The sequence below is a fragment of the Plecotus auritus genome (assembly GCF_963455305.1).
Source record: "Plecotus auritus genome assembly, chromosome: 7".
Classification (NCBI taxonomy): Eukaryota; Metazoa; Chordata; class Mammalia; order Chiroptera; family Vespertilionidae; genus Plecotus; species Plecotus auritus.
Genome location: NC_137774.1, coordinates 9,081,799 through 9,094,786, shown reverse-complemented (window position 1 = coordinate 9,094,786; position 12,988 = coordinate 9,081,799). Strand labels below are relative to the sequence as shown.

General features: G+C 44.0%; 1 protein-coding gene and 1 pseudogene across 3 annotated transcripts in view; both read left to right on the top strand.

The window, feature by feature from the left end:
• WIPF2 (WAS/WASL interacting protein family member 2) overlaps positions 1 to 12,988 on the top strand; it is a 32,351-nt gene that overhangs the window by 14,634 nt on the left and 4,729 nt on the right. For both annotated transcript variants that reach the window (XM_080679560.1, XM_080679561.1), the window contains exons 2-6: positions 2,406 to 2,537; positions 6,042 to 6,174; positions 6,835 to 6,951; positions 7,283 to 7,939; positions 11,218 to 11,424. In XM_080679560.1, the coding sequence (XP_080535686.1) occupies positions 2,475 to 2,537; positions 6,042 to 6,174; positions 6,835 to 6,951; positions 7,283 to 7,939; positions 11,218 to 11,424 (1,177 nt within the window). In that variant the 5' untranslated portion in view covers positions 2,406 to 2,474. The remainder of the gene's footprint in view (positions 1 to 2,405; positions 2,538 to 6,041; positions 6,175 to 6,834; positions 6,952 to 7,282; positions 7,940 to 11,217; positions 11,425 to 12,988) is intronic.
• Positions 11,821 to 12,157, top strand: LOC308254159 (large ribosomal subunit protein eL31-like; annotated as a pseudogene). The gene has a single exon. The product of its transcript is annotated as a large ribosomal subunit protein eL31-like (transcript).

Below are 12,988 nucleotides of genomic sequence, written 5' to 3'. Positions count from 1 at the left end.
TATCTAAAAGAACACTATACTCCACCCTATCCCTACATTCTCCCTTTGTGATTTTCTGGTGTGTGTGTTTTACTTATCAGTAACTGAGATAATGAGATTATATTTGTTCCTTGTTTCTCTCTTCCACTAGAATGTAAGCCCAAGATTGTAGAAACTTGTTCAGCTTCTAGAACAGGGTTTATTCACCTCAGCATTATTACTAGTACTAAATATTTTTATTGATTTCAGAGAGGAAGGGAGAGGGAGAGAGAGAGAGAAACATCAATGATGAGAGCACAACCTCTTTTTTTTATATATCTACTGATTTCTAATCTGATATTACTAATACATTGTGAATGGCTTGTCATTTCATTAAATGGTTAATGATATCATTAAAATATTTTTACTGTACTAAAACTATGGGAAAAATTAGAGAATACCAATAAACATGGAAAATATTACAAGTATAACTTTCGTTAACATTGATTGGCTGCCTCCTGCACACCCCACACTGGGGATCGAGTCCACAACCCAGGCATGTGCCCTGACTGGGAATTGAACTGTGACCTGCTGGTTTATAGATTGACACTCATCCATTGAGCCACACCAGCTGGGCAACCTCAGCATTATTGACATTTTAGCCTGGATAATTCTTTGTTGGGGGGAGGGGGCTGTCCTGTGTGTTATAGAATGTTTAGCAGCATCCTGTTTTCTGTCCACTAGATGCCAGTAGCATCCCTCATTGGTGTCAAAAAAACTGTCTGTAGATATTGCTAAATGTCTCCTGGGGGACAAAATCACCCAGCTGAGAACCACTGTTACAGAACAACTAGAGGCCCGGTGCATGAAATTTGTGCACGGGGGCGGGGGGGGGGGGGGGTCTTCCCTCAGCACAGCCTGCGCCCTCTCAGTCCGGGCCCCCTCATTCCTTACCGCCCACCTGCTTGCTGCTCTTTACCGCTTGGCTCGCTGCTCCTTAGTGCTGCCGCAGAGGCAGGAGAGGCTCTCACCACGCCACTGCTGCACTCGCCAGTCGTGAATCTGGCTTCCGGCTGAGCAGCGCTCCCCCTGTGGGAGCACCCTGACCACCAGGGGGCAGCTCCTGCATTGAGCATCTGCCCCCTGGTGGTCAGTGCGCATCATAGTGACGGTCATTCTGGTTGTTAAGCTGTAAAGGTCGCTCAGGCTTTTATTATATAGATAGATGCTTTGGCATCTGGTGGGTCTCAATAAATATTTATTGGATGGTAGGTGAATTCATGAATGAATTAATTCAGCAAGTGAACAAACTTTAGAACACTGAACTATGTGCATAGCCTCATGTTTCTCTAGATACCAATTCTTCTGTCTTTTCTGTTTCTGGCACATTGATCCACTGCACACCTATTAGAATGGCCAAAATCTAAAACACTGACAACACCAAATACTGACAAGAATGTGGAGCAGCAGGAACTCTCTTCATTGCTCTTGGGAATGCAGAATGGTGCAGCCACTTTGGAAGGCAGTTTATTACCCTGTGATCCAGCAATCATGCTCCTAGGTATTTACTCAGATGAGCTGAAAACTTATGTCCACACAAGGATATTTATAGCCACTTTATTCATAATTGCTAAAATTGGAAGCAACCAAAATATCCTTTAGTAGGTGAATGGATAAATAAATTGTGGTACACCCAGACAGTGGAATATTATTCAGCGCTAAAAACAAATCAGCTATCCAGTCCTGAAAATACATGGAAGAAACTTAAATGCCGAAGTAAAGGAAGCCAATCTGAAAAGGCTACCTATTATGATTCCAACTATATGACATTTTGGAAAAGGCAATTCAATAGAGACAATAGATAAATGGTTGTCAGAAGCTGGGGGGAAGGATAGTTGAATAGATAGATCACAAATTATTTTAGGGCAGTGAAACTCTTCTGTATGATACTACAGTGGTGGGTAGTTGTCATTGTACATTTTTCACAACCCATAGAATGTACACCAGGAGTGGACTCCAATATGAACTATGTACATTGGATGATATGAGGTGTCAGTATAGATTCCATTGTAAGAAAGGGACCACTGCAAGGTGTAGATAGTTGGGGAGGCTTGTATGTGTGTTGGGGGTGGGGGAGAGTGCAGGGGTATATGAGTGCTGTTTGTACTTTCTGTTTTGCTTTGAACCTAAAAAAATAAAATTTATTAAATAAAAAATATTAAAACAAAAAGAATAATAGGCATCAGAGACTATATGTGCCTTACAAAACCTAAAATATTTATTATCTGGCCTTTTATAGAACAAGTTTACCAAGCCCTGGACTATATCACAGTGGAACTAGTAAATGAGGTGCTTAGTTTCCCTGGTGTCAGGCCCAGTCCCCTCGTTCTCCTGGTACTCAGTGTCTGTAATGGCAAAGTTCTCATGAATTTTTATTTCATTTGCAGGTATATGAGTGACCTAAAGCTGCAAATTAAAACGGAGAGAGAGCAGTGCCAACTGCGAGCTGGGCAAGGATGCCAATTCCTCCTCCCCCTCCACCCCCTCCTGGTCCTCCTCCACCTCCCACTTTTAATCAGGTGGGTAATCCTTCCACTTAGCTATCTGAAAACCTCAATGGATATTTAAGGCTTCCTGGTATAAGCCATACCATACTCTCAAAGACTTGTGGTGCAGGAAGATGGAGAATAAACAAGTCAAGCCTTATCAATTAGTTCTGATTTTTGAGAGGTCTTCTGAGGACCATAATAGCTTCTTGTTTTCTTGTCCTGGTTCAGTCTGGATATTTGGACAGGTGGCATCAGAGTAGGAACTGATGTTTCCCTCCTAAAACTTTGTTCTTAAAGGTCAGTACATCATTTCTTTGGCATCTTTGAGAAAAGGGGTAGCAATTTCTGGTGGATGATTCTTTGCTACCATTTCATCTTCTCCAAATCAGTTCATTTTAAAACCAAATCTGTCAAGTCTAACACCCCATCAAGAAAGAAAGGAGTTTATGGAATGTATTAGTAAGAAGACTTAAAGTGTCAGTAATGGGATGTTTAAAACCAGTGGAGCAGGGAGAGGCGGAGAAGCCCTCAGGGCCGATCGGGGCTGGCAGCCAGGTACCCACAGCGGGTGTGAGTGGCAGCTCCAGTGCCGGCTGCGGGTGCGAGTGGGGCTGGTGCTGGCAGCAGGTGTGAGAGGTGGCTGCCAGCCCCGATCGCCCTTCAGGAGCTGGGGGAGGTGGAGAAGCCTTGAGGGGCAATCAGAGCCAGCAGCCGCCGCTTGCACCCACGCACCCACTGACGGTGTCAAGTGATCGGGGCCAGCAGCGGGTGCGAACGCCGGGTGGGACTGCAGCTCACGGGAGCAAAGAATTTTCAGTAACCACCAGAGGCTCGCCCCTGGTCTGGCCTCCTGTCCTCTCCCTCCCCCGCCATCTGCTCCACCATCCCACCGCTGCTGATGCCCACCATGTTCCATGCTCTGTAATCTGCTGCTGATGCCCGCCATGTTTCGCACACGCCCCCCGGTGGTCAGTGCACGTCATAGTGACCGGTTGTTCAGTTGTCCCGCCATTCAGTCTATTTGCATATTAGCTTTTTATTATATAGAAGATTATGGGAAAACTAGAAAATACAGATAAACATAAATAATTCTTACCAGAAGTTAACTTTTGCTAGTATCGGTGTGTATCCTTCCAGAAATTTGCTGTGTGTGGGTTTCTCTTCGAAATGAAATCTAGCTACTACGCATTGAACTTTTTTGTTTTGTTTTGTTAATCCTCACCTGAGGATATTTTTCCATTGACTTTTAGAGTGGTAGGGAGGGGAGAGACAGAGAGAGAGAGAAACATTGATGTGAGAGAGACACAGCAATTGGTTGCCTCCCAGATGCTCCCTAACTAGGGCTGGGGATCTGAGAACAAGTCTACAACCGAGATACGTGCCCTCGACCCTTTAGTCCAAGGGCCTACGCTCTATCCACTGAGCAAAAGCAGCTAAGGCCATTGAGCCTTTATTATGCATAGACACTGCTAGGCTCTTGAAAAGTATTGTCATTTCTAAAAACTACCTTGTAAGATAAGTTCTTAGGTTAATATAGAAGAGAGCACTGGAATCATGCTATATATATTGTTTTATAATGTTTTTTACTTGATTGTGGTAAACATTTACTATCATGAAAAGATATTTACTTCTTTAAGAGCTTATCTGGCATCCCATTGTATGGTTATCATTGTTCTTTTTGGTTTAACTTCTAGATTATTTTCAGTTTTGTACTATTATAAACTGTGTTTTTGCTATAGTATTAACATGTTTGTGCACTTAATCAATTGTTTTCTTAAAGTCATTTCCTAGAAGTAGAATTCCTGTGCTAGACTTTTAAAAGGTGTTTAACACACAAATCACTTTCTAGAAAGATCATACCAATTTATCTACCTGCAGGTAGTACAACAGAGTGCCTGTTTCCCTGAATCCTTATGACCACCATTGGGCAGTTAGTTATTCTACACATTTTTTGAACATTTGCCAGGCGCCAGGCACTGTGCACATCATTGCTCACTGTGGTTCCTGCCTTCAGAAAACTAGTATTTTTTAGTTTGTTTGTTAATCCTCACCCGAGGATATTTTTCCATTGATTTTTTTAGGGAGTGGAAAGGAGAGGGAGAGACAGAGAGAAACATCAGTGTGAGAGAGACACATCGTTTGGTTGCCTCCTGTATGCACCTCAGCCAGGGCCAGGGGAACTGCAACCGAGGTACGTGCCCTTGACTAGAATCGAACCCAGGACCCTTCAGTCCTCAGGCTGACATTCTATCCACTGAGCCAAACCGGCTAGGGCAAAGCTAGCATCCTTTTTAGTTACAATTTTAACTAAATTGTAGATAGGTAGATAATGATAATGTGTTTTACCTTGTATTTTTTTTATTGTAATTGATTTTTTTTTCATATTTGCTGACTTTTTTATTTCTTTTTTTTTTAAATATATTTTTATTGATTTCAGAGAGGAAGGAAGAGGGAGAGAGAGATAGAAACATCAATGTTGAGAGAGAATCATTGACCGGCTGCTTCTTGCAAGCCCCTCACTGGGGATTGAGCCAGCAACCCAGGCATGTGCCCTGACTGGGAATCGAGTTGTGATCTCCTGGTTCATAGGTCGACACTCAACCATGGAGCCATACCAGCTGGGTTCTTTGATTTCTTTTACATAGTGTTGTTCATATTCTTTGCTTATTATCCTGTTGATTCCTAAGTCATCTTTGTATGTTAATGCTCTATAGATTTAGGACACTATCTTTGTGTCTATCATATGTTACATTTGTCACAGATGATTTTTCCTTCCAGTATATCACCTGTTTATTTGCTTATATGCCTAATAAGTAATTTGTAGTAAACAAATCTGTTGATCTTTTCCTGTATTACTTATTTATTTATTTTTCTTTTTTCCTCTATTTTAGTTGCCATGTTTAGAATGTTCTTCCCTTCGCAATTTTTTTAATATAGTACTTCTGTAGTTTTTACACTTAAATATTACAATTCAGCTAGAATTGTTTGAGAATAAGCTATGAGGCAGGAATGTATTTAACTTTATTTTTTCCCCCAAAATTACCAGTTGTTATTAACATCTTGTATTTAATAATCTATTCTTTTTATTTCTTATATAGACCTGGGCCATTTATCTTGCTGTCTATCCCTGTGCTCCTGTTGTAGTTCGTCATAGCATGTTTCAACATTTAAATGAGATAGTGAAAGTAACGTGCTTAGCATAATACCTAAAGCCTAGCAGGGGTTCAGTAGATGTTTGCCTTGATGATGCTGATACATCTAAAGCATCTAACACACAAGCCTAGTGCATTAGGTATTCAGTAAGTATTAGTTGCAGGCCTCCAGTCAGAGACATCTGAATAGGAGGTACAATAGGAGCAAAAGGACTAACAAGAATGGTAATGTACATTACCATTGCATGATGTGTGGCATATATATCTGATTACGTTAGACAGGCGTCTCATGGAACTCTCAGTTCGGCTTAAGGCATTATCCCAAGCTTGTGATGAAGGGGACTGTTTATGGTGAACTTCTTATATGTTCCTCTTCCTCTAGGGAAACACAGAGCAGATCAAGCTGAGTAGAGATGAGCAGCGGGGTCGAGGCGCCCTCTTACAGGACATCTGCAAAGGGACCAAGCTGAAGAAGGTGACCAACATTAATGATCGGAGCGCTCCCATCATTGAGAGTGAGTCCAAGCCTAGGATTGATTTGGAAACTTGGCTGGGCTGTCATTTTTATTGCTGAGTCTTGAGTGGGCACGTTTTTTCCTGGGATGTCCCTTGATTGTCTTCCCGTCCCTTAGGAACTTCTTTTTGACCTCTGGGAAGCATTCTCAGTAAGACTTCCATCTCCTACTGTCACTAGTGCTGCTTATGCTTGTTAGGGCACATCCTTGGCTGTTCTCTGAGGAGACCACTACAGTCCTAAAAACCGCTCAGCTGAAGCCAATGATGATTTCATAATTGCTGCAAGTGTCCATTCTGAAAGTCCACAGAAGAGTTTGTTCACACCTGTGTCCCTGGCCATTAGCCCCCTTATGAGAGCAGAGCCCAAAGAGCTCTGTTGAACATGTCTTTATCCAGGTTATCCCTCTGGCCCCACCAAGTAAGGGAAGATTGGCTCCTTGTTCCTTTCGTTGTTTTCCTTTCATCACAGCAAAGACTTGCGTCACTTCATGAAGCTGTGGAACAGAGAGGCTTCACTTTTATTTTTTTAATGGAAAGGCAAAAGCAAATTGGTTTGTTTGCTCATTAGAACCCGAATAGAGGAGGAGTTTCTCCTCAGGATTAACTTGGTCACCAGCTTGGAGCATATGAAGTGACAGCTCTAATGGTATGCTTTCCAGAACCCAAAGGAAGCGGTGGTGCTTATGGCTCTGGAGCAGGTGCCCTGCAGCCCAAGGGAGGTCTCTTCCAAGGAGGCGTGCCGAAGCTCCGCCCTGTGGGAGCTAAGGACATTTCAGGTATCTGATAAGTACTTTCTTACAATAGTTCCCAAGTGCATTCATTTCCTTCTGGTCCCAAGTGGTTCATCTGGGGTTGAGGAATGTGGTAGAGGTGGGAGGAAGGAAAGGGAGCAGAAGTGAAGTTACAGAGTATATTAAAGCAAAGGCATTACATAAAAATGTATTCAGCTTATATCAGCAATATTTGTTAATGGGCCAGATTAAAACCCAGTATTATACAAATACTTCCCCTGCTGCTGTGCAAGGAAATGAGGCTGGGTGACTTAGAGATACTAACCAACAGATCTCTAGCTCTGTTGACCCAGTGTGCTGTCTGGTCTGTTTGTAGAGAACCTAGCTGGTAAGCCAGCCCTGCACGTTCCCAGTTCTCGAGCTGCTGCCCCAAGGCCTCCAGTGTCTACAGCCAGTGGGCGCCCTCAAGATGATACAGACAGCGGCCGAGCCTCACTCCCAGAACTGCCCCGGATGCAGAGACCTTCATTACCGGACCTCTCTCGGCCTATCACCACCAGCAGTACAGGCATGAAGCACAGCTCCTCTGCCCCTCCTCCGCCACCACCAGGGCGGCGTGCCAACGCACCCCCTACACCTCTGCCTATGCACAGCAACAAAGCCCCAGCCTACAACAGAGAGAAACCCTTGCCACCCACACCCGGACAAAGGCTTCACCCTAGTCGAGATGGACCTCCTGCTCCACCCCCAGTCAAACCACCTCCTTCCCCTGTGAATATCAGAACGGGACCAAGTGGCCAGTCTCTGGCTCCTCCTCCGCCGCCTTACCGTCAGCCTCCAGGGGTCCCCAATGGACCCTCTAGTCCCACTAATGAGTCGGCCCCTGAGCTGCCACAGAGACACAATTCTTTGCATAGGAAGACACCAGGGCCTGTCAGAGGCCTAGCACCTCCTCCACCTACTTCAGTCTCTCCTTCTTTACAGAGTAATAGGCCACCTCCCCCAGCCCGAGATCCTCCCAGTCGGGGAGCAGGTAAGTGCCAGCAAACACCTTTCTTTTTCCTAACACACTGAGAGTTGAGCTCTTTTCTCTTCACTCTTTCCCCCAGAGCTCTCCTTTAGTGATTGAAGATAAGAATTCACTTACTCATTCAACAGGTTTATTGAATGCCTTTTTGTGAGTCAGACTTTATTGTTAGGGAAACAGCAATAAATAGAAAATGTAAAAAAAAATCCTGTTCTACGATATAGTCAAATAAATTAGTAAAAAATATATTTAAGCCCTAGCCGGTTTGGCTCAATGGGTAGAGTGTCAGCCTGTGGACTGAAAGGTCCCAGGTTCAATTCCAGTTAAGGGCATATGCCCGAGTTGTGGGCTCGATCCCCAGGAGGGGGTGTGCAGGAGGCAGCCAATCAATGATTCTCTCTCATCATTGATGTTTCTATCTCTCTCCCCCTCTCCCTTCATCTATGAAATCAATAAAAATATATTAAAAGTATATATATTTAAAAATATATATATTAGTCTGTAAATACATAGTATGTAGGTGCTTTAGAGAAATACAAAGCAGAGAAGGGGGATAGGATAAACTGGGGTGGGTGGGGTGATGATATTTCCAATTGCAGGGGTGGGGATGAGGTTAGGGTCAGGGAAGGCCTTACTAATAAAGCAACAATTTGGTAAAGACTGAAGACAGTATGGGAATAAGCCAAGCAGGCACTGAGAACAGCAAATGCAAAGACATTGAGACAGGACTAGAATGAGTGAGGGGAAGAGTGGCAGAACATAGGATCAGAAAGCTAGATTTCCACGGGAGAACATTGTAAGACTTTGTAAAGACTTAGGGTTTTACTTTGTTTAATATTGGAAGCCACTGGAGGGGTTGGAACAGAGAAGTAGCATATATTTACCTTTAAAAAGGTCAGCTTAGTCAAGCTGGTGTGGTTCAGTGGTTGAGCACTGACCTGTGAACCAGGAGCAGTCATGGTTTGTTTCCCGGTCAGGGCACATGCCGGGGTTGTGGCTTGATCCCCAGTGGGCAGAAGGCAGCCAATAAATTATTCTCTCTCATCATTGAAGTTTCTATCCCTCACTTCCCTCTCCCTTCCTCTCTCTGAAGTCACTAAAAACATACTTTAAAAAAAAATAAAAATATCAGCTTTTATGTTGAGAACAGACTGCAGGAGACAGGTGGCAAAAAGATGCCACTTATGAAGCTATTGCAAGAAACTGGGCACGTGGGTAGGACCACAGCGGGTTTGGGGGAAGATACTCGGTTTTGGACAACTCAAGTTTGAGATGCCTGTTAGACTTTCAAGAGGAAATAATTAATTGGTGATTGGCTATCAACTCAGAAGTTCAGGGGAGAGGTCTGGGCTAGAGAGAGAAATTTGAACAATATTGAAAACGAGGTGCTGAGTCAGATCACCCAGGTAGAGAGTATAGAGAAGAGGTCTAAGCCTGGGGTCCCTCCTAGATTAGAGGTCAGAGAGATGAAGACTGCCAAGCAGGGCAAGCTGAGAAAGAGCCTCTAGTGAGGAAGGAAGGAGGGAAAGGAAGAAAGAGTGATGGAGAAATTCCAAGATTGAGTGAGCCAAAATTCCTGGGTATGAAAAAGCCCCAGACAGCTGTCCTGGTCTCCCTCTCTGCTTTCATGCTATTTTGTAAAGAGAATACACAATCTCATCCACTTCTTCTAGGGTTGTGTCCAATGCTACAGCTAGGTCAGTTAAGTTGAAGCCCGAGATGACATTGGTCTCAGCAATATGGGAGTCATTTTGGGGGACTCCAAAGAACATGGGATCTTTTTGGGTATTAGTGGAGTGGTGGAGGGAAGGTGAAAGTAAAAGTCTAATTGGAATGAGTTCACAAATGCAGGAATAAGAGAGGACTGGGAGATAAAAATATGGAAATTTCTTAAGGGAGTTGGGGGGCATTGACCTATGAACCAAGAGGTCATGGTTTGTTTCCAGGTCAGGGCCTATGCCCGGGTTGTGAGCTCAATCCCCAGTGAGGGGGGAGGGGTGTGTGTGTGTGCAGGAGGCAGCCAATCAATGATTCTCTTTCATCATTGATGTTTCTATCTTTCTCTCCCTCTCCCTTCCTCTCTGAAATCAATAAAAATACATTTTTTTTAAAAAAGTGACATCCCTATAAATGTTTTGGGAGACCAAAGAAGGAGGAGTTCGGAATAGAGTAGATTGCTTTGGGAAAGCCTTGGTAAGATAAACTTGAGTTGAACCTTAAAGGATAGCTAGGATTTGGTAGTAAGGGAAGAGGGATGGCATTTCCGAGTATTGTGGAGGAGTCACAAGAGCAAAGCATATGTAATTTGGTTTATTCAGCAAAGGTTGATTGCCTACCATGTGCTGTACATTTGGTTGTGGTTGGGTACTTAGATGAATGGCCAATGCTCTGACTTTAATGAATATACAGTATACTGGGAGGTGGCACATCTAATGAGTAATTATAGTACAATATAGTAGAATGGTTGAGTTACAGAGGTGACAGTGGGAGTGCAGACGAGGGGTACCTAACCCAGCCTAGGAATCAAGAAAGGAAGAGGAGAACTGGCTGGCATGGCTCAATGGTTAGAGCATTGGCCCGCATACCACAGGGTTGTGGGTTTGATTCCAGGTCAAGGGCACATACCTGTGTCTGAGTGCCTGCAGGAAGGAGGCAGCCAGTGGATGTGTCTCTCTCACATCAGTGTTTCACTTTCTCTCTCTACCTCACTCTCCCTTCCACTCTCTGAAAAGCAATGAAAAAAATATCCTCGGGTGAGGATTAACCAAAAAAAAAAAAAAAAAAAAAAAAGGAAGGAAGAGTATAAGGTGAGATCAGACTCACAGAGGTAATGGGTTACTGTATAAAAAAGGAGGATAATTGGGGGAAACCCAATTGGATTGGAAGCTAAGAGTTTGAAACTTTATGATGTAGGAACTGCAAAGCTCTTGAAAAAGTTTGAGCAAAGTTTGGGGAGATGAGTGAGTTGATGGTGCACACAGTGGACTGGTATAAGAGATTAGAAGCAAAAAGAACATTTGGGAGGCTTTTTGCAGTAGAACAGACTAAGTATGAGACAGTCCTGAATTAGAATTGTGGAGGAAGACATGGAAAAGCAGGACAAAAATCAAGAATACAGGGAGTTCTTAACTGACTTGTCGTGTGAAATGAAAAAGAGTCACACATTTATTCTGAACTTCGTTAGAGCAGGGATGGGAGGAGGGTGAATATGATATTTAACATGGTGCTCCGAGGCTCACACAGCCTCTACAGCCAAACCTAACTGCTTTGGATTTTAATTGCAGCTCCTCCCCCACCGCCACCCATGATCCGAAATGGTGCCAGGGATGCTCCCCCTCCCCCACCACCATACCGACACGGGTCAGAACCTCTGAGCCGAGGAAAGCCCCCACCTCCGCCCTCAAGGACGCCAGCTGGGCCACCACCTCCTCCTCCTCCACCCTTGAGGAATGGCCACAGAGATTCTATCACCACTGTTCGATCTTTCTTGGGTGAGTAGCTAGCTGTTGTAGTCTCATAGTTCCTGTGGTGACTTACTAATTCCAGTAGAATGGGAATGGTCACTTATATCTGTTGTTCACAGCAGTTCCTCTCCTGACTTTACATCTGACTTCTAATCCCTGTCCATTGATGTTCCTTCCCTTTTGCAAATTCTAAGCATGGGTTGCTTTGGGATAGATTGAAGTAAAGTCAGCAGGTGTCATGCTAACTCTAAAGCTATTCTCTTGCTCCCTAAGGTAACCATTAGCTGTGGTTACCTTTAAGTCAGAGACTTCATCTTCTTCAGGGTTACTCAGACAGGAAGTGAGTATTCCTCTAGGAAGGAGAGCTCCTTTCTGGCCCTTTAAAAACAAAATAAATGTTCTTTCCAACTTGGGCCTGGCGTAATGGCTCCCACAAAGAAGGGTGGCAAGAAGAGGGCCCCTTCTGCCATCAAAGAGTTAGTGACCAGAGAATACACCATCAGCATTCACAAGCACATCCATGAAGGGAGTTTCAAGAAGCACTCGAAGAGATGCAAAAATTTGCCATGAAGGAGATGGGAACTCAGGATATAACAGTGACACCAGGCTCAACAAAGCCGTCTGGGCCAAAGGAATAAGGAATGTCCCATACCATAGGGAGGATGAAGATTCACCAAGCAGTCTCTGTATGTTGGTTACCTACATACCTGTCACCACTTTTAGAAATTTACAGTTAATGTGCATGAGAACTAACTGCTGATTGTTGAAGAAAGTTATAAAACTGCCACACAAAAAACATCCCACTATGTAGACAATATTTACCTAGTAATCCAAAGCCACTAACTAGCTGTGTTGCTTTAAGGAAGTTGCTTCATGTCTCTGGGCCTCACTTCCCTTATCTGTGAAATGAGGAGGTTGACTAAATCAGGAGTGTGTCAGATTAACTTTTCCAAGGTTATCAATGAATCTTGGGCCCCACCTAAGATAATTTTTTTAACCTACCTCTCTAACTCGTATTTCATCTCGTTAACTTCTTTAGTTATTTATTCTTAAAATCTTTATTGTTGAAAGTATTAAATATGTCCCCCTTAACCCCCATTGATCCCTTCTAGGCTGTCCCTCGCCCCAGGCCTTCACCACCCTATTGTCTGTGTTCATGGGTTATCCAAAGATATCATTAGACTCCTGGGAAGATCTGTACAATCCCTTTCAGATCTAACACTCTTGTCTACCCTTGCTCTGCAGGGGTGGGCAAACTTTTTGACTCGAGGGCCACAATGGGTTCTTAAACTGGACCGGAGGGCCGGAACAAAAGCATGGATGGAGTGTTTGTGTGAACTAATATAAATTCAAAGTAAAGGAGCGGAGGGGAGAGCAAGAGAACCTTCTGCTCTTTCGGCTCCGCGGGCCCGATAGAACCGGCCCGTGGGCCGTAGTTTGCCCACGGCTGCGTGTATTCTGATTAGGTGGACCAGGGTTTTTGCTTTGAAGATCAAGTCCTTTGGAATGTCATCAAGCCACACCCATAGAGCATTTGAGCCTTCTTATAGAGGGGCCATGGAAAGTGGGCACGGGGGCCATGAGATGGCTA